Raw genomic sequence first — 26,949 nt, forward strand, 5'->3', positions numbered from 1 at the left:
CGAAGGGATAAATATAAGTGATCTATTCCATTTTGTACCAAGGAGAAATGCCATTAACTTAGAATTTCTAGGAGTGACCAGTTGAAGAATGAATAAATTTTGTTTGTAATCAAAAAAGCGGAGAAGGTCTACTTTCTGTACCAACCATAGAAAAACAAATTTGTTTGACCTATTCACTTTTATAGCAAGCAGAAAAAGCACGAGTATGATCTCGATCGAAGATTTTAAGGATTGTTTAAACAATAATCGAACTATTAGAAAGACACAAACACAGTTGCAATCTAAAGAACATGAAATCTTTACAGTATCTGTTAATAAAATTGCTTTAGATCCTCTTGATGACAAGCGATGTATTCTTAATTGTAACATTCATACATTGCCATGGGGACATTATCAGTTACCATTGAAATATTGTAATAAGTGTAAAATGTAAAATAATTCTTTTTTTTTAAAGAAAGTTTTTCAATCGAAAACAGCATAATGATAATCAATGTAAAATATGTAAATAATATTTTAGGGGAAATATATAGAAATGATGTCACAATCAGTTCGAGAACAAATAGTTGCAGAATTACATAAAAGTGCAAGACGAAACTATCCTCGAATACCCGTTATAACGAAAGGGATTCATGATTTATGGCAAGCTGATTTAGTTGAAATGAATAGTGGAAAATTGAAAGGTCTAGCAAAAATTAATCGAAATTACAAATATTTATTAACTGTGATAGATACATTCTGTAAATATGCTTGGGCTATTCCTGTGAAAAATAAAACTGGGAAAGAAATTACACAAGCATTTATAACAGTACTGAGAAAAGCAAACAAAAGCCCTAAATTTTTACAAACTGAAAGAGGTCGAGAATTTTATAATTCAGAGTTTCAGAAGGCGATGAACCAAAATAACATTAAACATTATTCCACGTACAGTGATGTGAAAGCAAGTATTATTGAAAGATTTAATAGATCATTACGTAATTTAATATGGAGAAAATTTACACTGCAGGGAAATTATAAATGGATTGGCATTCTGCCGGAATTACTACATAAATATAATAATACTATTCATTCCACTATTAAAATGAAACCTATTGACGCTATTAAAAAAGAAAATGAAAAACATCTATTGACAAACATCTATTGCAAAAAGTTTTCTGTGATAAAAAGAGAAAGTAAATTTAAGATAGGTGAATATGTAAGAATTAGTAAACTTAAACGTCCTGGTTTTGATAGAGGTTTTACACGCAATTGGAGTACAGAAATTTTTCGAATTGCTAAAGTTTTCTTCACTAATCCTCCGACATATCACTTAGTAGACTCAAATAATAAACCTATTGAAGGAAGATTTTACGGACACGAATTACAATTAACGAAATTTCCAAAAACATATTTAATTGAAAAAGTGTTGCGAAAGAAAAATAATAAGGCCTATGTGAAATGGTTAGGTCTGCCAAAAAGTGAAAATTCTTGGATCGATTTAAAACATACTATATTGTAAATAAAGAATAGTCAAGAATTTATAGGTGAAGCATGTGCTCACAAGTATTTTAAATTCTAGCAAAATATCTGTAATAGAGATGGAATGGAAAATTCCTTTTACATGTATGGTAGCAGGTCCTACAGGCTGTGGAAAATCATATTTTGTTAAAACATTTCTTGACCATTATAGTAAGTTATTTAAAAATATTGTATGGTGTTATGGTGAATGGCAGCCGTTGTATGATACTCTTTCAAACTGTACGTTTAAAGAAGGTTTACCTCAAAATAATGAATTTCAAGCACATGAGGGTCCACATCTTGTCATTATTGATGATTTAATGCGTGAGTGTGACCATCGGATTGTAGATATTTTTACTAAGGGTAGCCATCATAGAAATATAAGTGTAATATTTATAACACAGAATATTTTCCATCAACAAAAAGGAATGCGGGATATTTCGTTAAATTGTCATTATATTGTTTGTTTTAAAAATCCTAGAGACCAAGCTCAAATTAATTATCTCGCACGACAATTGTATCCAGGTAATACAAAATTTATTCAAGAAGCATATCAAGATGCAACTCGAATTGCACATGGTTATTTACTCTTTGATTTAAAACAAAATACTCCTGATGAGCAGCGAGTTCGAACAAATATCTTTCCAACAGATTCTTTTAATTATGTTTATGTACCTGTAAAAAATAATTGTAATATGGTTTATATTCTAACAACTATTTGTGCTTTAATAGCCGTAAAAAAATGATTAGTAAGGAAAATGCACATTTGTTAAAACTTTTAGCAAAGTCAAAACCGAAAGCACGTAAGGCAATTTTACAAAATGCAGATCCTGATTTAATTCGCTCTATTTGTGAATGTTCCTATAACGTATTACAGGGAAATGTTCCATTAAATAAAACAGAGATAAATAAGCTAAAAAATATAAAAAGGAACTGAGATATTTGGTGAAAAAAGGTCCGTCATTAAAACAAAAGAAAAAACGAATAATTATACAAAAATGTGGTTTTCTTACTGCTTTGCTTGCACCTATTATTGGAGGTATACTATCTAGTTTAATTAAATAATTATGCAAAACACACAAAAACTTATTTTAATCTCACCAGAAAAATTACATCATTATCAAACGATATCTAATCTTGATGATGAAATGAAAGAAATTTTAAATAATAAGTTTAAATGCAGAAGAAAAATGGACAAAATATAGAGAAGTCTTACAAAAATATTTAAATATATTTCAAAAACCGGCAGCAGTTACAACAGCAACTACTACTACTACTACGGAGGAGGAGGAGGAAGAAGAAGAAGAGGATGAGGAGGAGGAGGAGGATGGTGAAATGATATATCTACTCTCCCTGAAATTTGTAAACGTAAAGCAAGACCTTTATTACGTGAATTGAAACAAAATCGAAATATTCAATGGGACGATAATGGAAATGTGAATATTAATAATAAATTAATTCCAGGTGCAAATATAGTGGATTTGATATCCGATTTTGTTAGATGTCGTAAGAAAAATATTTCAGTTGCTGGCTGGAAACCTTTTCCTACATTATTAGCAAAAGCCAATATACCCTTAGAGTACATTGGTAATCCTCAACGAATAGATTATATTAGAAAACTAACAGAAGACTAAGAGGACGAAGAAGATGGCCCTCCACCCCGTAAACGCAAATGGTGTACTTATAAGCAATAATACTAATATTCTATTGATATTTTAAGTATATAGAAAGAAAGAAAGAAAGATGAATGAGCCCTACCTTAATTATTACATACATCAAGCAGGAGGTGATTATAACGTGTATAGAGGTACAGCATATCAAGAAGGTTATGGCATTGGTAGTTTTCTAGGAGGTTTATTTCGTACTGTATTTCCTTTATTAAAACAAGGTGCAAAAACTGTTGGTAAAGAATTGATACGTACAGGAATTAATGTAGCAGGAGATGTACTAGATAATAATAGACCTATTGAAGAGTCTCTGCATGATCGATGGCAAGAAGCTAAAACAAATTTAAAAAATAAAGCTCAAAATAAATTAAATCAGGTGTTGGAAGGATCTGGAAGAAGAAAAAGAAAGAAAGTTCATTTTAGTGGTGGTGGTGTGAAACGGATAAAAAAATCCAAAGATATTTTTGATTGATTATGGAGCAAAGTGATAATTTTATCTCACACTTTCTAGCAATAGTTCTATGAAATATTGTCCTCAAAATACTCTTGCTTGTTATACTACTAAATTATATCAACCTATTGTACTGGAGAAGGGAGTGTGGGAAACAGCTGTTGTTGAAGTACATTATACAAGTTCATTTCAGAATGTTTCCAAATATACAAATAATATTTATTATCGTCTCATGAATACAAAAAACTGGAACATAACTCAAATCTTACCAGGACACTATTATAATGTTGATGATATTCTATCTGAAATTAATCATAAAAGTGATATATTAAATTTACAATTAAAAGTCAAAGCATCAGTGAAACGAATTGAGGTTAATAGAGTAATAAAAGATCAAGAGAAGCATATACAAGTACGCCTATCTCCTGAACTAGCCAGAATACTAGGTTTTGATCACATACAACAAGAAGATATTGCAGTTGTTCATCATGCTCGTTATCCACCTGATTTACAAAAAGCGCTACCTACACTTATGTATATTTACAGTGATATTGTAGAACCACAAATGGTGGGTGACACCGTAGCTTCATTGTTACGTATTATAAATACAAATATTACAGAGCATGGTATTAATAATGTACATATTTTTGATAATCCTCATTATGTCACCGTGCAACGTAAACAATTTGATCAAATTATTATTGATTTAAGAGATAGTACAGGTAATCCACTTCCTTTCCAATATGGCAGTGTATGTGTAAAATTACATTTTCGTAGACGTAATATGGTATTGTAAATTTTACCATGTGTGAATATTAATAGTAAGAAAAGAGAAAAAATGCAGTGTGAGTGTATGAAATCAGAATTAGATTTATTTGCTGGTTTACCCACTCAAACCAGTATTATAGGTAATAAAATAGTTCCATATAAGCCTGTGGCTTCGATAACTGATAATGCACCAATAGAATTTGTAGTCCCCGGTCATGGGGATGACTATATTGACTTACCGCACACAATGTTATATGTTAAAGGTAAAATTACTAAATCAGATGGTTCTAATTTAACTTCTGCCGATAAGAAAATCGGCCCTGTAAATGATTTTCTCAATGCAATGTTCAGTGAAGTGCAATTATATTTAAATAATCAACTTATTTCCTACTCTTCACACACATATCCATATCGATCGTATATTGAAAAACTACTAAATTATAATGCTGAAGCTAAAACAACGCATCTTCAAACATCAATGTGGTTTAAAGATACTGCAGGTCATATGGACAGTGTGGCCGATGATAATGTAGGATTTAAACAACGTTTTCTTCTCACTGCTTTAAGTCAGTCATTTGAATTATTGGGTTATATTCATGCTGATATTTTCAATCAGGAGAAATTTTTACTGAATGGTGTACAATTGCGTATTAAACTAATTCCAGCTAAACCTACATTTTGTCTAATGGGTGACGCAGATGCTGATGGAAAAGTTGTAATTACAGATGCAACATTGCTTGTGAAAAAGGTTGATGTATCACCAGCAGTTAAAATAGCACAAAATAAAGTATTACAAAATCCTAAATTTAGAATAAAATATCCTATAACAAAAGTGCAGGTGAAGACAGAAACTCTGCCACAAGGAATTATGGATAGTACACTTCCAGATCTGTTTTCAGGCATAGTGCCTAAACGTATTATTATTGGTTTTGTTACTAATACTGCTTTCAATGGTACTTATCAAACAAATCCATTCAATTTTCAACATTTTAGTATGTCATTTTTTACATTGTATGTTGATGGAACTCCAATGCCCTTCAAACCTTTACAACCAGATTTTGATAATAATCTATATGTACAAGCATATTCTACGTTATTTACAGGTTCAGGTATTTATTATTCTAATCAAGGTAATAATATTTCACTCGCTGAATATCCTAATGGTTATACTCTACTGGTGTTTGATTTAACTCCTGATTCAAGCGCAAGTGCTGCATTTCATACTAGTCCACAACGGCAAGGAAGTGTACGTTTAGAGGTTCATTTTAAAGAAGCACTGCCATCTCCTGTAACAACAATTATTTATGGTGAATTCTCTTCAGAATTAGAAATTGATTTCCAGAGAAAAATATATATTAATTAAAGAAAAAAAATGTTAAATACAATTGAGCTTTATGAAGCATTACAACAAAATTTGCCTAAAGATCATTTTATTGGTGTATATGCTGCTGATGAGTTACCTTTGTTTATTCATACATTTCCAGCCGCCATAATTATAAACACTGATTCTAGTGATAAGCCTGGTGAACATTGGGTTGCTGTTTATATATCTAATATGTGTGTGGGAGAGTATTTCGATAGCTATGGTATACCTTCCTATATACAACATCATATAAGGTTTTTAAAACGAAACTGTCTGTATTATACATGGAATAATAGACGTATTCAAAGTGATTTATCTCAATTTTGTGGACATTATTGTTTCCTATATCTAGCATGTCGTGCATCTGGTTATTCGATGCAGGATTTTTTAAACAAATTCTCACTCACTACTATTGATGCTAATGATATTATGCTTTATTCATTTATGAGAGTATGATGATGTTATTTTTTTAAACTCCGCCATTGCCGGTCCCAAGCCCTGGATGAGAAAAGAGCCCTGCTATGTTACATTAAAATAGGGGTTGGAAACGAGTACACTTCTATAGGGGTGGAATACACCCCCCGTAGTCTTATGTAATTTCTGCTATGTTCAAATAGGGGTTGGAAACGAGTTCACCCTTTAAAATGGACTATGTTTAATCTTCGCTATATTTCTGCTATGTTAAAATAAGGGTTGAAAAATATGCTCATAAAAGAGAACGAGTACACCCTTGTTATGTTATGTACTCTTATGTGTTATCTAATCTTCACTATGTTTCGTAGTCTCTGTTTGATGCGCTATGTTGAAATAGGGGTTGAAAAATATGCTCATAAAAGGGAACGAATTCACCCCCTAAAAAGTGGTCATAAAAGAGAATGAATACACCCTTGTGTGTTACGTATTCTTATGTATTATCTGTTCTGCTGTATGTTCATAGTCTCAGTGTAATTTCTGCTATGTTAAAATAAGGGTTGGAAAATAAGCCATGCTCTTTTATTAGCTGTATTTCTGCTATGTTAAAATAGGGGTTGGAAAATGTGCTCATAAAAGAGAACGAGTTCACCCCCTAAAAAGTGGTCATAAAAGACCATGGGTTCAAATAGGGGTTGGAAAATATACCATACTCTAAATAAGGGTGGAACGAGTCTTATGTATCTGCTGTGTGTTCATAAGCTCAGTGTAATTTCTGCTATATGTTCAAATAGGGGTTGGAAAATATGCTCATAAAAGGGAACGAGTTCACCCCTTAAAAAGTGCTCATAAAAGAGAACGAGTTCACCCTTGTTATGTTACGTATTCTTATGTATTATCTGTTCTGCTGTATGTTCATAGTCTCAGTGTAATTTCTGCTATGTTAAAATAAGGGTTGAAAAATATGCTCATAAAAGGGAACGAGTTCACCCCCTAAAATGTGCTCGTATGAGAGAACGAATACACCCCCTAAAAAGTGGTCATAAAAGGGAATAAATTCACCCCTAAAATAGAGGTCGTAAAAGACCGTGGGCTCACGGTGTACGGTGCTCAATTTCCCAGGGGCTTATGAGTTGTCTGATGTTGTCCTCATATGTTCCAGATCGATCCATTTTCTACTACTAATTGGCGCTACTTTACAAGAATATAAATCAAAAAGTCAGTAGAAAACATGTTATAAAATTTACTTTTTGAAGCTCGTTTTGGTGCCCTTGGCTGTGGCGCCCGGGTTGCCCGGCCCTTGGCCCGCCCCTGTTTGCAACTTTCTAATCATATTTTACAATTAAATTTAGCAGTTCAATGTAGTTGCTGTTGTTCATTGATTTTTAGACTTTTATTATTATTAATTATCTCAATGTTGATAATCTACCTGACCGTCAATAATCGTGTAATCGAATGTCTTTACGCAGTACTTGGATGGAGATGATCCTGTGACCAGTGGTCGGAGTGAGACGGTATGCGGTGGTATAACATACCGCCTCTGTTTTTTTAGTGATCAAGACATACCGTCGCGGAAGAGTAGATGCTAATACCTTTAATAAATCCATTTTTATACACAGTAATCGACACACGTGCAGTAGAATAGCTTTGCACGCAAAAACATTTTATTTCTTATGTAAAAATAATTTCTAAGTTGACAACACCGTTATTTTTATCTTTATTACCTTTTGTTTCTAAAACGAGATACCTTCAAAGAAGTCAATCTAGTTTATATTTTAATGTGCCATATTGAATTGTTCTTTCGTATGTATGTGTGTGTGTCTTCTTGTCTTAATTCATATAAGTGGCGTGTTTTGAGCATGGGCGGATTTAGTGATTGTCTGCTGTGAGGGGGCGGATCTTATGAGGATTTGAATACCCCTCATTTGAGTGGGGGTCCAGGAGTTTTCCCGCAGGAAATTGTTAATTAAAAACTCGGTTTTTGAGCAATTCTCTATAATATAACATAAGGGGATATTTTTTATTTTCTTTTTCAGAGATTTACTGGCGATTGGTCGAAGTCTCTTCATATCCTCCCCCCGTAACTAAAGAGAAGCTCTCTAGTGGTTTTCAGTCATTATATAAATAGAAATTCAATCTTTTAGGCTACATACTCTCATTGTATTTCAATATCTGTATAGTCGATATGTCGAGTCAAAATTGTAATAAAACATACCGCCTCTGCCTTTCTTTTACACTTCGAACACTGCCTGTGACTATTCATGACAAATAATATTTATATAAAAAGTGATCACTCAATTCTGAGGCATTCCAAATGTCTTTTCAGTAACAAAATAAACATGACTAATATGACAATTTATCACTTGAAGAACACACAATTAACCGTTTTTGTAGAATTATGGTGACTACTTAGAAAATGCTTAGTGCAATATTTTATTTTCGTTTCAAATTTTGTAAGGTGAGAGATAGCTCTGCCATTTAAAATAACCGTATATTCAGTGAATTAAAGGGACTATTTCACTTGATTTATCACACATTAGCTGGCTCATTTCTGTGCAAGAAATTTCCGAATTCGTAAACCTAGAATAGCTGAAGGGTAAGGGGAAAAAACAAGGAATGTCCATGCATGTGCTTTACCGGGAGCTTTGTTCTATCTGTTGGTGACTCTTGGTACTATTTGATTGTATATGCCATGCACGCGTAGATGTAGAAATATCCATGTAAAAAGGGGCGAAAGGTTTAATAACCCTATTCTTTGTACGTGATTTTCAATATTAAAATGCCGTTTTCTCAAAAATGTAATTTTGTGACATTCCTTATTTTTCCCCCTTACCCTTCAGCTATCACTCAACTGTTCCGTTGTCTTCTTATTTGTACAGGTTTAACTAGCAGTATGGAATCCTATTTATGAAAAAAGTGATGCAATATCACATACCACGTTATACAAAAGAATGAACAAATTATTTTATTCCTTATCACATTAAAATTACACAAAGATGCCGAATTGTATGATGCGCTAAATTCTACAATGTTCAACATGGTGGAAGGAACAGACCAAATGCACAGCTTCCTCTGCTTCGTCGCTATGTTCGTATCGGCTCGGTTTTATTCGAAAAAGAACATACCTCTCACCAGTGATAGCAACTGAACGTTAAGCTGAACGACATTGCACCCTTGCAGAGGAGATAAAATGGAACTTGTTTGCAGTAAGACAGCAAATGGAGGTTATTACCTCTAGAAAATGCAAGTTTTAGAATAATTTAAGTCTTTCTTAGAGGTGCACCAAAAAGAAAGAAACAGCCTGTTCCGTCTAGTTTCATGGAGGAATCGCCACTGATATAGAGCCCCAAGAATAAGTGTTATTTCGACTTTTATCTCCTTTTTCGAACCCGAGGTGGTGAAAATCTACGGTTTCCAATTTCAACATGGATAGCCATGGGTGAAAATGATCAGAGATAGCAAGAAGCAGTTTTCTGATATGGATTCAGAACTACAAGAACAGGTATCTCCTACTTTATTCCTCAATTCCAAACCTTACCTGGTAGAAATCTACTACAACCTTCATTGCCAATATTGATTCCCATAGAGCGAAAACGATAGATGAGGCAATATGAATTCAGAATCCCAAAAATGGATTTAATCTCTGCCCTTACCCTTCTATTGTAACAATTCGTAAAATTTTGTACAACTTCCAGCTTCAATATATATTTCTATATAGTAATAATATTATAAGAGAGTGAGATATTATCTTTTTATATAAATCCAGGGTCCGAGAAACAGATTCGATATTTGAACCGCTTACTGCAGAAAGCAAACATGTCCAGCATTTACACATTTTCTTTCTTGTAACGATAATGATGCTCCCATCTACCTCCTTATGTCATTCACAATTTTTGCATGTGTATTTTAATCACATATTCTTCTATCATTAAAGGATAAAAACATGTTATGGTGGAAATATCGTAAAATAGTTTTCTTTAGTTTTTGCCTCTCCTGCAAACATTACGAAATGTGGGCATGTTTGCTTTCTGCAGTAAGCGGTTCACCTGATCTTATCCTTCTAACGCAACCAGAAATTATAAATCAGTTATTTCCGTTTTCAGTATTGAATTTACACAGTTTGGAAATTTAGCGTAGTTTCAAAAAGTTAAACAAAACTCAATTATCTTTAGTATCTAAATTTTAAGTGCATTTCCTGCCATATTGGAAACTTTTTTTTTTTTTTTGTCCAGTAAGTCTTCTGGAGCTATCAGTCAGGTGAAGGTATTACCATCCGACGTTTCGAATGCAGACATCGCATTCAACTTCAGTGATTGTAATGAAGAGACTGGAGATGTGAGCATGTGTATATATGGTGACTAGTTAGGGGCAGAGCTATGAATGGGGGCTTACAATTGGCTGAGGGAAATTCTGCTTATGATTGACTGGAGGATGTTGACTCCTGATTGGCTGTTGTTGTGGTTACGAAAAATGACTTTGTTGAAGGTTTTTGTTCCTGAAAAAAGCCGACCAGATACGGCTGAGTTGAAACCCATTATCTCTATTGGGACTTCTCCTTTCCCGTGATATAGCTATGGCCTCCTTTATTGTTCTGTCCCAAAAATTGCTGTACTTGGCTACTATGGTGGAATTTGTAAAATCAATCTGCATTAGCTCTGCTAGTTCTAAGTAGTCACCATATATATATACATGCTCACATATCTGGTTTCTTCATTACAATTCCTGAAGAGGAATGCGAAGTCTGCATTCGAAACGTCGGGCAATACCTTCACCTGTCTGGTAGCCCGAGAAGACTTCCTAAAACCACGTCTCCAGGAAAATTCAATTCTTTCTGGAAATGTTTGTTAAAATAACGGTTATTAATTTTAACATTTAAAGCGTACATGTGTAATTTAAATTACATTTAAGAATGTTAATATGTTATCGGTAAAAATTCTCATTATATTCACTTGTTCTGACAACAGTTAACATGGATAATGGAGAATTTGCTGTCAGTTTAATCTCCTTTCCTACCAGTTTTCTTACCCTTCCATTTTACTTCCTTTTTCTAAGTTTGGTACCGGTTATCTTACGTTCAATACAGAAGAACAAAGCACCAACCTGGAAACTTCTACTGCAGAAAATACAGTAGTTACGTAGTCTGTATATATCCAACCACTTTCTTTCAGTACCATCGTTATTGCCCATGTCATGCGCGCAAGAAAATTAAGAACAATTGCAACATAATAAAGGATCTGTAAATGAAAAACAATTTTTCACTGTATCTTTTAGTGTAATCAGTGGCGGCGGTTGGACATTAAAAGTGGGGGGGCAAGACATGATCTGAATATTTGTATTTCAATCTTAGTTTCTCTGGTTGTTTCTAACACTTTGTTTGACGAAAGGTTGCATAACCAATAGGATAGTATCTTTTTCTGTTAAAATACCGTATATCGTATTTTATATTCCATTAAGTAAATTGACAAGAGCAGCGTAAGTGAGTACTAGCCCTTTGTACTCTTAAACAACGAAGATGTACGAAAGATTTGATTCCTTGCTCGTGAACATCTTAAAATTCTGCCTGGAAAATTGTGCGATCAGATTATTTAATAACAAATTTGCAAAACAAATAAATAGAAAGAATAATATTAATCAGTAATGAATATTAAGGCTTGTTTTGCAAAAGTTATAGAATTAAATAATTTAGAATTAAATAGTTTAGAATTAAAAATATGAGTTGTTCATTAATCCCCAGACTCAATTTGAGACTGGGGATTAATGATCAACTCATATTTTTAATTCTAAAAATGTATGTTATTACTCTTAGAAAATTAAAGACATTAAATACTACAAGCATATGCTACGACTTTAAAGCAATATTTGCTTTAGCAGCTTCCCGAAACATGTTCGTTCTCATTACGTGCACTTTTCACTTTTTTGGAACATATTAAAACACAACAATAGTTAGAATCACTCCAGTTATAAAAAATAAACAACAAACCTAGAGTTATGTTGAGTTCACTAAATTTAATTGTCGATACACTCGCACACACTGGCGTCTCTGGCATGTGAAATGGGGGGGGGGCGGACATCAAAGAAAGTGATTTAAATGGTACTACCTAGCCCAACCTGTTTATTAACTTCGATTCCATTTGTTACCTTTCTGCTTACCTTCACGGACCCCCTAAGGTATATCAAGAACTCGATTACAATCGTTTCATAGCCTGAATATTATATTCGAAATAAATATATTTATTATTATTGATATGATATTCTGTCGTTAGTAAATAAATTAAATTAGAATAAAATATTGAAATATTGTACTTAAATATTGGCGGGGACGCGTCCCTCTCGTCCCCCTCCCCGCCAGAGACGCCCGTGCTTGGACACCCCTAAACACACCACTTCAACGTATGTTACACTGCAAAACAATGAAAAAGGTAAAGGTAGCAGTTGTTTCTTATTACTCTCTTTTTAATCAGTATTCTTTATTACTACATAGAAGAAAATATATTTTAGGAACTGTCAATTTTTTTTTGCAATTAAAGAATAACTTGTGAAATACTTTTTTTTCTTTCTTTTTTTTTTTTTTTTTCGAAATGTTCTCTCAATTAGTTTCAAAGCGGCTGACTTACATATCAACCCTTTGTAAGAAGAAGTGAAAGTATGCTGGAATTATTGTGCTCCAATAGGTTAATTTTTGGGTTATTTTCCGCCGCAATTAAAACGCAATTCCTGTAGCTTTCTTAACTCCACGGGAAGACAGCCAATATGTACTCACGCAACGGCAAATATTATATGGTATCATTTTTTCTATGAAACAGGAATACATACAAAAACTCCACATTTCCAAATGAAATTATATACATTCACGGGTTACTTCAAAAAAGTGGGGGGGCAACTGCCCCCCTTTGCCCCCCCTAATCGCCGCCCATGAGTGTAATTGACGGTCTTGAACGTGTAATTGTAAGTAAACACTATGACTCTGTGTCATTACAATATGGAATACTTATAAATAAAGAAAGAGAAGCTAAAGGTCACATTATGTCATAAGCAGAGCTTTGAATGCATCAATTCAGCTGACATTTACTACGCTGCGTAAAATATAAGGATTTCCAGTATTTTTCTCTTTCATGGTTAATGAGAATAATTTTCTACGCCCATTATTTTCGAAAATCAAACTTATATGCAAGGTGGATTGATTTAAATCAGTCTGATTTAAATCACGATTTTAATCAAGATTTAAATCACTTGATTTTTAAAATAAAAATCGTTGATTTAAATCAAATTTCGAAATAAATTACGAAATTTTAAGTGAAGATAAGTAAAATCCCGTTTCTGTTCTATTATTTCGATTATGGAAGATGATAATCATAATACAATGAGACTCAAATGTATGTAAGCGTAATATGAAAACGAGTATCATGCAGAGGATGATTAGGGAAAATCCCGTTTTGAACGGGTAATGGGTGAATCCTACTTTGTTCTTTTCGTAACATACGGTTTACAAATCATTAACTATTCCAACGACGAAATCACTATGAACACTTAAGACGAAAATTCTCTTGTGTGTGCGACTGTTTGTTTGTTCCCAGATAACAAAAGAAAAAAAAATAAAAACAATTAAAACTTTAGTCGAAATTTATGTATTAAATACATAGAAGTTCCTCGGAATCGTACTACGGCAAATTTTGGATGCGTTAAAATATCAAATAATACTTTTGATAAAGCAAATACTTTCAAATATCTAGGATAAATATTAACAGACGAAAACGATATTTACGAAGGAAATAAATATCAAGTGAAAGCGGGGAATTCGTGTTATATTCAGTTCAAAATCTCTTGTCCTCGCGAATTCTGTCGAGGAATTTGAAGCTTAAAATACATAAAACGATAATCATGCCTGTTGTTCTGTATGGTTGCAAAGTATGGTCGCTTACTATGAGGGAAGAGCATGGACTGAAAGTATTTGAGAATAAGATCCTGAGACGAATATTTGGACCCAAGAGGAACGAGAATGGCGGAAACTTCATAACGAGGAACTACATAACGAGGTTTACCAAACATTGTTGGGGTAATCTAGTCTAGGAGACTCAGGTGAGCAGGTCATGTAGCCAGGATGGAAGAAAGTAGGAACACTTTCAAAGTCTTAAGTGGAAAACCAATGGAAAAAGACCATTAGGAAGACCTAGACACAGATGGGAGGACAATATTAAGATGGATTTCGCAGAAATAGGAATACAAAGTAGAAACTGGATCCAGTTGGCTAAGGATAGAAGTCAATGGAGAGCTTTTGTGAATGTGGCATTGAACCTCCGGGTTCCATAGGCCATAGAGTTAGTTACTTAATTTTAGGCGAAGTTTATGTACTTTATATGTATTTCGTGCCGCTAGCTAGTTCCGAATTTTTAAAAGTATATCCCTGCCAAATATCAGTAACTTTAGTAAAAAGAAAAGTGTCACGTTGATAAATGTTGCTGTACTTTTTCTTTAATGCTTAAGAAACATTGTTTAAGATTGAAATAGGTTAGCGATTAGGAATTAATTCAAATTTCAACCCCAATACTTTCACTTAAATGGCATAATTGGCATTAAATACTAATTCCTAATGTTTCTTCTTCAGTTCGCGACTTGTATTATACGAAGAGAAAGATTTGATTTAAATTTTAAAAAATCGATTTAAAAAATCAACAAAAATGATTTTTTTAAAAAAAATCATGATTTTTCCCACCCTGCTTATATGTTAATGAACACAATATTAACTGTTGCAAAACACACTTTGGAGTTCCTGAGTTTGACCCCCGGAAGCACTTTGGCTTTTAAAAAAATCATTAATTCTTTTATTAAAATTCATAATTATTGTTATTTTAAAGCTCAAAAAGCATGCTGTAACTTTTTTTTTTAATGTTAACAATAAACTCCTGCAAATTCTCCTCTCAACCAAAACTTTTTGCGAAGCTAGTTACTTCCTACTTCGTGTTCCATCATCATTCTCCTATTTATCCTAACTTCCCTATATATCTGCACTTCAAAAACAATGCTAAAGTATTACTTCAAAAGTTCCTGTTTTAATTAACAATAATAATTGCTGTGTATCTTCCATATTTCAGTTAAAGGTTATTTATGTAGCCTTTTGCTTAAACATCAAAATACTACCGGGATTGTTACCTGCAAGTGAGGTTAACTTCCAAACACGTTTTGCTAAAAAATTTCAACATGCCGACCACCAATTATAACATCAGTTTCATTACAAATATGTGAGGTGCTGTTATAAACACCATCGTTCCATATTTAAAAAAAAAAAAGGAAGCAGAGATTAAACTTTTAAACCCTAGAAATAAAAAAAAAACTAACAAAACCCAGTGAATGGAAGAAATTCGAAAATTTAATAATCAAATTTCTTCGGTAACTACACAATCACAACAAAATATTCAACCTGTTATACAATGGAACTTTGTTCGCCTCTTAAATTAAAATACCAATTTAAGAACTTAAAACTCGTACACCAAATACACCTTTTAATGTCATACAAAAATAACTTCCACTATAACGTTACCCTTTATAATTTGCCGTACCAATTATTCAAAATTAATTTAAGTTATATTTTATTCCTAACTTTACAAATACAAGGTGTGCTGTATTCCCATGTTTTTTTTTGTTTTTTTTTTTTTTTTTGAAGTAATTTGTTAAGTTGTAAGTCTGTCAGCATTAGATCATTTAATAACACTAATTTTTTACTTTATAAAGTTTGCAAGGCACAGATTAAAAGTTAATAACGTTACCATTTCATATCTAGTAACAGTTTTAACATTAAATGGCGCTGTGTACAACGGTGTACATGCTTCTTTGTAGCACACACATTATCATCCCAGAGAAAAAACATATATACTACTAGTTAATAATCAATGGCTATTTTAGTGCTGGTCTATTGCTTCAGTATGTCCTACTGCTGTTTTACATTATATGTTCGATTTTAAAAATTTCAAGGAATGAATATTCTGCTAAGCTTAGAAAAGACCATGAATGTTTTGTCTGATTTAGCGGAATCTCTGAACCTTAAAAACTAATAACTTAAAGAATCAGTTTTTTAAAAAGAAAATTTAAAATGGCCACAATTTGAGGGAGGAAGGATGTATTAATTTTAACAGAACAAAGAAAGGCTATTATGAAATGGAAATTTCGTGGAGTTTTGTTAAAATTATTGTATACTAAGAAAGTAACATTTGCGTGTTTGATTTAGTTAGCATGTGAAAAAGACGCAGAAGATTATAAAATTTCTGATTTTCTAATTACTACCTGCAAGATTTTTCTTCTCATTAAAATTTTCGAAACTTTTACGAATTGGTGACTGTTTTGTCCACGAGTTTAATAATGTATTAAAAAAAATATTCAGAACGAAAACATCAAAATATTTTATATTCATTACGCAGAATTTTCCACGTACTTACCTATCACACGACAATATAGTAAAAAAAAAAAAAAAAAGTTGACGTTCATACATAGGGTGACAAGATATGATTCATGATTTCATGACGTTTTCATTACATGTACTTAAATAAGTTTAACACTTCATTGTTGAAAATGAGATGTTTATATCCTATGCTTACTTTTAATCAAAAAGCATGGTTTGGGAAAAGTCAGATCAATTTTCGCGTACCCGCTAGAACAACACGGTCTAGTGATCTCTTTTACACTCGAGCTGCGAGAGTTAATATTGTCTAACCCCTTGCCATATTTTGACGCGCTGGACGCGTTGCTTTTCACTTTTCACTTCCGTATTTTGACGCGTGTCGCGCGTTTTGATGTTTAAGCGGCTGTATCCCGCTTGCTGTCAATAGAAGAGAGAAGCTTACAGGTTTCCTGTGCTTTGTGAATATCTGTTACTTTAAGTAAGCGCCAGAATAGGCATACATGTTTATAGCATTGCAAAAAATTCCGAAAAAAGTCATATGTGAAGGGGTTAAAGGTCCCTTCTAAATCGAATTGTTAGCACGTATAATCAGTTACCAGAAACTGTAGACGTTTTTTCAAATGAGCATACCTTCAGATCATCTATAAATAAACTATCTTTATAATGTTGCCATTGTACTGTACTATCTTGATTTCAAATTGTTATTCTATTGTTATGTTACTAATTGTTAAAATATTTCAGCGTAAAATGGCCTAGTGCTGTATCTGAAACTTATTATAAATAAATAAATAAATAAATAAATAAAAATAAATAAAATTTTAGATGTATGAAATAAATACGGAAAGCAGTACAGCAAGAATGTTATATAAAACAATGAAATATTCTTTTAGAATAAGATTTTAGAATTTAAAATTTAAATATCTTACCTAAATAAATAATAATTTTCTTTCACCTTAATCACGCACATTCAATTTATCCTTGGTGATAATTTCAATTCATTCCTCAGAAGTAGATTCAAACACAAACTAGTTAGATCTTCCTGAATATTTTTTTTCTTGAACTATTGATTGTCTTATTTATATAGCGCTTAAACATGCATATGCATATATATATATATATATATATATATATATATATATATATATATATATATATATATATATATATATATATATATATATATATGAGAAGAAATGTTTGATATACTATAAATATCAACTGATAGAGGGCACCGTCTTACATTAGCTAGCAGCCAATGTCACAAACTTCGATTTTTTTTTTTTTACTACTGTTTTACTAAACTTTATTCCTCCTGATATACCAGTACGAAATTGTATTCCTGTGGATGTATTGTACGATTTTCCTAACCTTATGAATTGAGTCCTTTATTATATAAACGGATTGTTTGTCTAAGTTGTCTTTGTGTAGGTGTAAATTCAATTTTAGTCATTTGTTGCTTATGAAATAGGGTTCATATAATAATCTTTTCACTAGAAATGATGTCTTATTTTAAATCTTCACGTGTTTGATGGAATGCTTGAAGTCACTTAAATATTTTGATAATCCTGCTGCTCAGGCCGATAGACAGCCCAAAAACGCAGGGGGATACTATCCAACCATATTATAGTTCATTTGCAAGCCTACTGTGAAATTTTAGGGGGACCAGTAAAAATTTAGGGGGCCCAGCCTCCTAGACTCCCGTGGATACGGGTCTGCTGTGGCTCTACGTTTACTTTTAATTACGTTCATCATTAACGATCGATCGTCTTGTTTGGTGGGATATTATATTGTGACCTTCGTTCGTTATGTTATAGGGGAGATAAGCAAGAGGTCTCTGACAGCTCGCAGTGACGTTGCCACTTCTCACGTGCCAACGCTTTTTCCGGTGCATCTATAGTGGAAATTTAATTCATGGTGTAAGACAGAATGACCGTGGATGTAACACTTGTACCAAAGTAGGGGCTGCATTGTCCCTCCGCATATGGTAAGAAACGTCAGAGACCATCTCTTGTTGACCCTGCTATAGTAGTTATTTGTATACATAATTCGATTAATTTGATTAAGCTAACCTCCTTTCATTAATTTTTGGACATAAGTCTATCGTTAAGACTCCAGACAACTCATTCCAATATGTTGAGTATAACATTTTCAATTTCTCGAACGATATGTCATCAACTGCATACTCGTCATAGATGTGCTTCAAGTTGGTACTGTCTTGACGAAATTTCTCCAGAGTATGCAGAGGAGGTTAGTCTTGTCTCTGATAAGCTGCTTGGATACTTTACTAAACGTTTGAGCAAAATAAAGGTAATTTATGTGCTTATGTCTCCTTTGAGTAAAATAGTTTCGTACTTCATTTTGAATCTCGAGAATATTATAAAGGTTTCTGTCTCTTCGGGAAAATGAAATGAAGTCTTTGAGTTTTACGTCCCACAGTTATGCCGGCTAGGCTAAAGGGGATGATGATGATGAGAGATGAATGAAATGGTGGAATGAAGAAAGTGGGAGGAAACGGGAGACCTCTGAGGAAACCCATACACAGGATGTTTGCCCACCACAAGGTTCACTTCGCGCGAGCGGGGATCGAACCAGGAACCTCATGCACCAGAGATGAACGCTCTACCACTGAGCCACCGCGGCCCCTTCTGTCTTTTAGGGTAGAGTTAAAAGATGATATACGGGAATTTAGACTTTCCCATCTTTTATTATAAAAGTTTCCTCTTGAATACAAAACATTACAAATAGGTATAAGTTTCTCTAATTATTTGGAGGTTTGTTGTGAAGTTAAAGGATCCCAATGACCATGCATCGTAGCGCGTGTTGGATAGGTGCCTCTCAATGACCGTGCGTTTTAGAGAGGGAAATAAGGAACTCTCTGTGACTCTGTGTCTTAGAGAGTATAGGAAAGGTATCTCTCAATGACAAGGGGGCTTAGAGAGTTGGTGGCTTGATCAACCGGGTGAGTTGATATCTTCTGTGGTGTCCAGTCCCCTTTTATGCAGAAATGTTGCTGACTTTTTGCCTCTGCGTCATTTGCCGATCGTTGGCGATGGTGGACGACGACTTCTTCGCGGCTATCGTCTGAAGTGTATTTACTTCAAGCACGTGGTGTAAAGACACCGAGTTTGGTTGACAGTCTTCTAATGGAAGAACAGATGAACTAAACGTAGCTAAGTAACGTAGCTACGTTTGCCTTTTATGTCAATGTAAATAGATTGAAGTTGTATACATTTGGGCTGCTCTAAGCTCTTGGAGAAAATAAATAAGGGATCTTAATTCCCAGGTAAGCCATTCCGATCCCAAAACAAAGTTATCGATAACCAATGTAGTCTTCCCATAGCCTGAACTTGCAGCGAATGTTGGCTTGGAGCAGTTCATCTTTTGATGGTATACGTATTATAACTTCTGAACTTGTAAACTTTCCTTACTGTTCACGATACTAAACAATAGTTTTGAGATCAACCAATGGATTATGTTGCTGTGGTAAGCCTAACTACCTTATCTTTCTTTTTTTGCAGCACTTTCTCAGTGAGACAGGTGTCAGGGTATTTTTTTCATTAGCTCAGGTACATAAAACCGTCCAGCAGTTGTGTTCACCATTCAAGTCACTTAAGTGATACGTTGACGGATTAGTCGAGAGAATCTCAGCTACACGAAAGACTTGAATGCAGTGATTTATCTACACCCCCTAACATCACCCCAGTACCCCATAAATTTTCGGACACTCCTTTGCAAATAAATTCCTTACACCTCCCCAACTAGGGGTGCAATATTAAAAATATCCATTCTCGTTCTGCCTAAAGCGCTCCAGGACTTTGTAGAAAATATTTTAAATCATCTTATCTTTAGGCAGAACGGGAATTCCCGTTCCGCCAAATCTTTGGAGACAGGAAATTCTATGCGAGGAGGGAATTTTTAGAGAAATGCAGCACTGAAAAGCCTGACTCCTAGAGTGTTTGTATGCAGATCGGAACTCATGTATAAAATGGCTGTAGTAACGAGGGTGGGAACTAAATCCAATTGGTTAAAATGCAAGGAAAATTCTGACGAGGACAAACTCCAAAGGGCCAAATAAAAGGAATATATATTGGATGTATGTAAAAGTGCACACCTTATAGATTATTTTTTCCCTTCAATTGTCATATATTCTAAAATGTTATCCGTATTTTTTCAACTGAAAAACTTTTCTTTTTTTTTAAACGCTGAAAACTCGTAAAATGCGTAAAAATGTTATAATAAAAGGACAGATTACATTTAATTTCACACATACCATGGGCGCCCGAAAGGAAGGGGACGGTGGGGCCCGGGCGCCCTTCTGGCTCTCGAAAATGTACACGTAATATAGGAAACCAAGTATATTAAATACCAGACGTAATATAGTAACCATGGAGATGGACTCCCTCTAGAAAATTTTATATGGATGCCCGTGACACATATCCATATGAAAAGTACTGGCTATTCCTATTTATTATACCTTTAATACATTTGAAATACGTTCAGCATATTACAGTAAGACCATTAATTACGAAAAGTAACTTGTGATGCTATTTGATTTTTAAAAATGTCGTTCTTGTGTGGTAGCATATAGCAGTCTTTTATTTTGAGTAATATATAAATATTTATTTTGATTCTGAAACACTGATTTTTTTTTTTTTTTTTTTTGTAAAGATCAAAATATGAAACATATAGGGCCTACTTACTGTATTTCTAACAGTCTTACGTCTTTCATTGTGTTTTCAGCATTTTTTAAAATGTTATTTCTGTAAAGTGAAGAATTTAAGGTAACGTTTTAGGTGCATAACAATTGAAGAAAAAATAATCATTATTTTATTAATCTGTGCCTATGATTCTGGCGCTTGAATTTAGTCCGTTTTGTCTGGATTTTCCTTGGGGTTTGTCCTCTTGAATTTTGTCCTGCGTTCGTAAGATCTGTTTGGTAATTCTAACAGAGGCTGTACGAAGAATAACTATTTGTTCAAGTTTTAACATAAATTTTAGATGTTATTCACATTTACTTTGGTAAAGATGAATGATTTTTTTAAAAAAATACCTGCGGGCAAATGAAAAATTGATTGGCTCAGTTGCAAGAAAGCCGTTTGACATTGTAATAGAAACGAAAATAAAATAAACTTAAATCGATATAATATCAAATTATTTCACATCAAGATTTTATTCACTTTTTCAGTAGTTCACCGCTAACATGCTAAGAGTCACAATACGTTAAAGGTGCCACAGTTCACATCCTCAGACAAATTTGGCCGTATATTAAGTAAACAATGCAAGAAGATGCATAAGGCGACTCTTAAGAAAGAATGTTAGTGTTCTACGTCACAACTCCTTCTTCGGCATCACCTTATCAGCTGATTTGTCTTATATACATAATTCTATACCGGTACTATATGCAATAGTATTATATATACCATTATTTTCATATTTATATTTTCAATGTAAATAGCAGCAATACAAAATATCAATTTCAATATTGAAATACTTGTATGTTTTTTGTAGTTTCAATCAAATCAAAAGGTCAGGTAATCGGGGATAAAAGCCGTCTTACACATCTTTTTGCATTATTTGCTTAATATATGGCCAAACATGCCTTGAGGATGTGAACTGTGGCATCTTTTACGTACAGCGAACAGTGGCGGTTTTAGCGGGTAGGCCGGGTATTCTCGGGCCTACCCAAAAATCTTCAAAAATAAAGAAACACTAAAAGATACTATAAAGAGTAAATATAGTTCCACTTTTTATATTAATAGTAAATAATTATTTAATAAACAGCATCAACCACTACTGTACAAGTAATTTCCTATTGCCATTATTCAATCAAATGTGCATATGTATCCATACGCGAGGGAGCGGGCCTACCCAAAATTTAAATCCTAAAGCCGCCCCTGACTGCGAGCATTAGCATGTTGGAGGTGAACTGCTGGACAACTGAATAAAATTTTGTTGTGAAATGACTTGATACTAGACCGAAGTAAGTTTGTTCTATCTTCGTTTTAGCTACAATGCCAAACGGCTTTTTTGCAACTAAGCCAATCAATTTTTTTATTACTCTGCAGGTATACTTTTTTCTTTAAAAAAAAATCATTTTTACCGAAATAGATGTGAATAACACTGATAATAACAAAACTGTATCTAGTCATTTTTCCGAGAAGAACAAGTATAATAACATCTAAAATTGATTATCAAACTTAAAGAAATAGTTATTCTCCTTACAGAATCTGTTACAATTACTAAAGAAAAATTCTCTTGAAGAAATCCCTCCCTGGACAGAATTTCTTATCTCGAAAGATTAGGCAGAACGGGAATTCCTGTTCTGCCTAATTATAAGATAATTTAAAATATTTTCTACAAAGTGTTGGAGGGTGGTTTTGTTTTTTAAGTACCAACAGAATAAAACAACTTACTTTGGACAAGATAAATTTTCAAGCAAAGCACGCAACGTAAGATTAAATGGAAATCAACCTTAACACGGCTGTGATCGTCACAACAATGTTTAATCAATCGCTTGCCAACGATTTCATCTCAACGTCAAACCAAGCATGACAAAGTCGACACTCATCGGCTCTGGCTGAGGAAGGAAATCCAATGCAATCGTTCGTTGCATCAACGAATTTTAAAATCTGTGAAAAAATAAAAGCTAATATAAGATTGCACCCCCAGATTTTTTGAACACCCCCCTAAGTTCAAAATTCTGGATAAGTCACTGTTTGAATGCACATGTGAAGCTTCCAGTTACATGTGAAGCTTCTCTCGAATTTTTGCTTGAATTTGCTGACTCGAACGAAATCTCCTACTTTGAACTTTAGTTTGGACAACAAATAGAGTTTTCAGAAACTCCAGCCAAGAGGCCTTCTCGTCTTGCTTGGTTACATCTATTGGTCTCATCTTAATCGTACTCTGCTGTGGTTAACAACTCAGGTAGTATATCAATACATTTGTAATTATATTGTAGTGTAAAGAGTTTGCACGTGAGGTTACGTAACGTTCTGCTAAATATTTTAATCATGATTGCTTTTAGTTCACTAGTGTCGAATAGTTGAGTATATTTGATTTTGAAATCCTTCATGAGTTTTATGAAATGTGTGTTATGTAACTCACGACCACGATCAGTTTAAAAATGTTTTGGTATTTGATTTGCTTCTTACAACACTAAACGGAATGCATACTAACTTCCTTGCCAGTTTTGTTCTTTACAGGGATGGCCCATGTCCTTTTGCTGAACGAATCAATAACGGTGAGCAGATATTTAAAACAATTGTTTAATCTTACAAGACCTTCAACTTGCCTGAGTTCATCTCGACTAGATCGTCCATCCAAAGATCATCTACGATAACGTCTCTAGTTGACTTACGTAACTCGTTATCGATTTGTTCATGCACTGAGACTATGATATTTAGCAAGAAGTTAGTTGAGTAATGAATAATAAGGTAATTACTATAAGATGTTCGTCAGACAAAAATTCATTGCTTCGTACGATTTTATCATACGTATGCATGTCGTATTCACTCAGATGATTTTTTTTCATTCAATGGAGCGTTTACAGTTCGTGAACAAGAACGTCAAGTGGTATAAAGTATTTAATTGTTCTCTTAGGCTGTAAATTTCAAGCACAGGGAACTCCTTATGTTTCTTCCTCAGCCACATAAAGCTGACCACTTTTACTTTCCCTTCGAACAGTATCTCAAAGAATGGTGTATTAATATAAAACATTAGCCCTTGCCACTGCTCCAGGCTGATTTAATGTCTCACTCTTTATGAGGTGTTGAAAACAGCTTGTACATTTGTACGCTGTGTAAGCTCTTTCTTTTATCCTTGAGTTCGTTCTCTTTATTATACAAATCCCATTTAATTTTGTTACTGAACTTAGTTTCCAACACTACAAGTGTTGCATTGAAATCAGTGTCTAATTTAGTTTCAAGTTCGCTCAGATCAGTCCCAGTGAGGAAGTTTTGTGTACACGACTCCAAAAGTGCATTACCACCTGCTATTCTCTTTTTCCTGCAATAACAGGCAACCCAAAAAGTTCGGCGGTCAGGTTGGTTGCCAATTCGAAAGGCGCTGGACCAAACCTCAATTTTGTAACAAATATAACAGTGTGGCAATGTCCAAATAAGAGAATAAAACAAATTGTTAAGAATAAGAATTTTATTATCGTGACGGAGTTGGATGACATCAAAAGTTACAAAATAATCTTACTTAAGCAGTTCAAACAAAATGAATGGCAACAAATAGATACCAGAGGAAAGCATTTCTCTTTCCCCCAAAAAAAATAATCACATAAAACAGAAAAAAGTTACATAATGTAAAGTTTTAATATAAAACCCAAACAAAAATTTAGAAAGTAGACACCCGAAAGGCAAGAACAATTGAAACGAAGTGAATAAAATAGTGCACAGATATTGGAAACATAAAATGAGGGAATACGGGTTTCGTATTTTCTTGAAAAAAAAAACGGTTGGGTGAGGCATGAACCTCTCCAAATATTTAATCACGAAATATCGAAAGTACCAGCAACGGTATGTCAGATGTGTGTAAAGGACAGGAAGAATTGCAACGAAACTTTACGTATGGACAATATGCAAAAAATAAACGAATACGGGTTTTTTATTTTCCGCGAAAAAACGGTTTTACGGGGCAAAAGCCCTACCTGCAGTTTTGAAAGTTGACGCCCGAAAGGCAAAACGAAGTGAACCCAAGTGAATGAAATTCTGCACAGATACTGTAGACGTAAAATGAGGGAATACGGGTTTCGAATTTTTCTGGGAAAAAGGGTTGGGTGGGGCACGGACCAATCCAAACATTTGATTATGAAATATCAAAAGTGCTAGTAACAGCATGTCAGATGCGTAAAGGACAGGAGGAATTGCAACATAACTTGGTGTATGGACAATACGCAAAAAATAAACGAATAAGGGTTTTTATTTTTTTCGAAAAAACGGTTTTAGGGGTTAAAAACACCAACCCAAAATTTTCAATTTTGACGCACGAAACGAATGAAAAGGAGAACCGAAATCAATGAAATTGTGCACAAATATTGCAGACGTAAAATAAGGATACGGGTTTCGTATTTTTCTGGATAAAACGCCTGGGTGGGGCACCGACCCCTCCAAACCTTTGATAACGAAATATCAAAAGTGGTAGTAACAGTATGTCAGATGTGTGTAAAGGACATGAAGAATTACAAGGAAACATTGTGTATGGATAATACGCAAAAAAGGTATACGGTTTGCTTTGTATTCTCCAGAAAATAGGTTTCAGGGGCAAAAGAATGCACTCGAAAATATTGAAATTTGACGTCCGAAAAGTAAGAAGAAGTGAACCAAAATAAATGAAATTTTGAACAGATATTGTAGTCACAAACTGAGGGAATACGAGTTTCGTATTTTCTTGGAAAAGACGGTTAGGTGGGGCACGGACCCCAGCAAACCTTTGATCACGAAATATCAAAAGTGCTGGAACCTGTATGTCAGATGTGTGTCAAGGACATGACGAATTGCAAGGAAAATATGCGTATGGACAATGTGCAAAAAATGAAGGTATACATTTTATTTATTTTCTTTGGAAAAATGGTTTAAGGGGGCAAAGGAACCTAGCCCAAAATTTTGAAAGTTGACGGTCGAAAGGTAAGAAGTGAACTGAATGGAATGAAATTTGGCACAGATATTGTAAACATAAAATGAGGGTATACGGGTCTCGTATTGTCTGGAGAAAACGGTTAGATGGAGCACAGACCCCTCCAAACCTTTGATCACGGAATGTCAAAAGTGCCAGTAACAGTATGTCAGATGTATTTAAAGGACAGGAAGAATTGTAACGCTACTTTGTGTATGGACAACACGCTAAAAATAAACAAATACGGTATTTTTATTTTCTGCGGGAACACAGTTTTAGAGGCAAAAGCCCCCATCAAAAATTTCGGAAATTGACGCCCTAAAAGCAAAAAGAAGTGAACCGAAGTGACAGATATTGCAGACATGAAATGAGGAAATATGGATTTCATATTTTCCTGGAAAAAATGGTTGAACGGGGCAGGGGCAGGTACAGACCTTTGATCACGAAATATCAAAAGAGCTATTAACAGTATGTCAGATGTGTTTAAAGGACAAGAAGAAGTTCAACATAACTTGGTGTATGAACAATACGCAAAATATAAACGAACACGCGTTTTTTATGTTCTGCGGAAAAACGGTTTTAGTGGGCAAAAGCATCCACCCATAATTTTGAAAGTTGACGCAAAGGAGGCCAGAAGAAGGGAACGGAAGTGAATGAAATTGTACACAGATTGCACACGTAAACTGAGGATACGGGTCTCGTATTTTTCTGGAAAAAACGGTTGGGTGTGGCACCGACCCCTCCATACATTTGATCACGAAAACTCAAAAGTGCTAGTAACATT

At 33.9% G+C, this 26,949-nt stretch overlaps 1 protein-coding gene across 2 annotated transcripts in view; it reads right to left on the bottom strand.

The window, feature by feature from the left end:
- Positions 1-26,949, bottom strand: part of LOC145685977 (solute carrier family 53 member 1-like) — a 178,176-nt gene that overhangs the window by 17,150 nt on the left and 134,077 nt on the right. Inside the window, exon 10 of one of the 2 annotated variants that reach the window (XM_081758777.1) lies at positions 11,255-11,388. The exons of the other annotated variant lie outside the window; for it this stretch is intronic. Within the exon in view, the coding sequence (XP_081614903.1) occupies positions 11,255-11,388 (134 nt within the window). The remainder of the gene's footprint in view (positions 1-11,254; positions 11,389-26,949) is intronic. 2 annotated transcript variants of the gene reach the window in all.

The sequence above is a fragment of the Thermobia domestica genome, chromosome 5 (genome assembly GCF_964235325.1).
Source record: "Thermobia domestica chromosome 5, izTheDome1.hap1.1, whole genome shotgun sequence".
In the NCBI taxonomy this organism is placed as follows: domain Eukaryota; kingdom Metazoa; phylum Arthropoda; class Insecta; order Zygentoma; family Lepismatidae; genus Thermobia; species Thermobia domestica.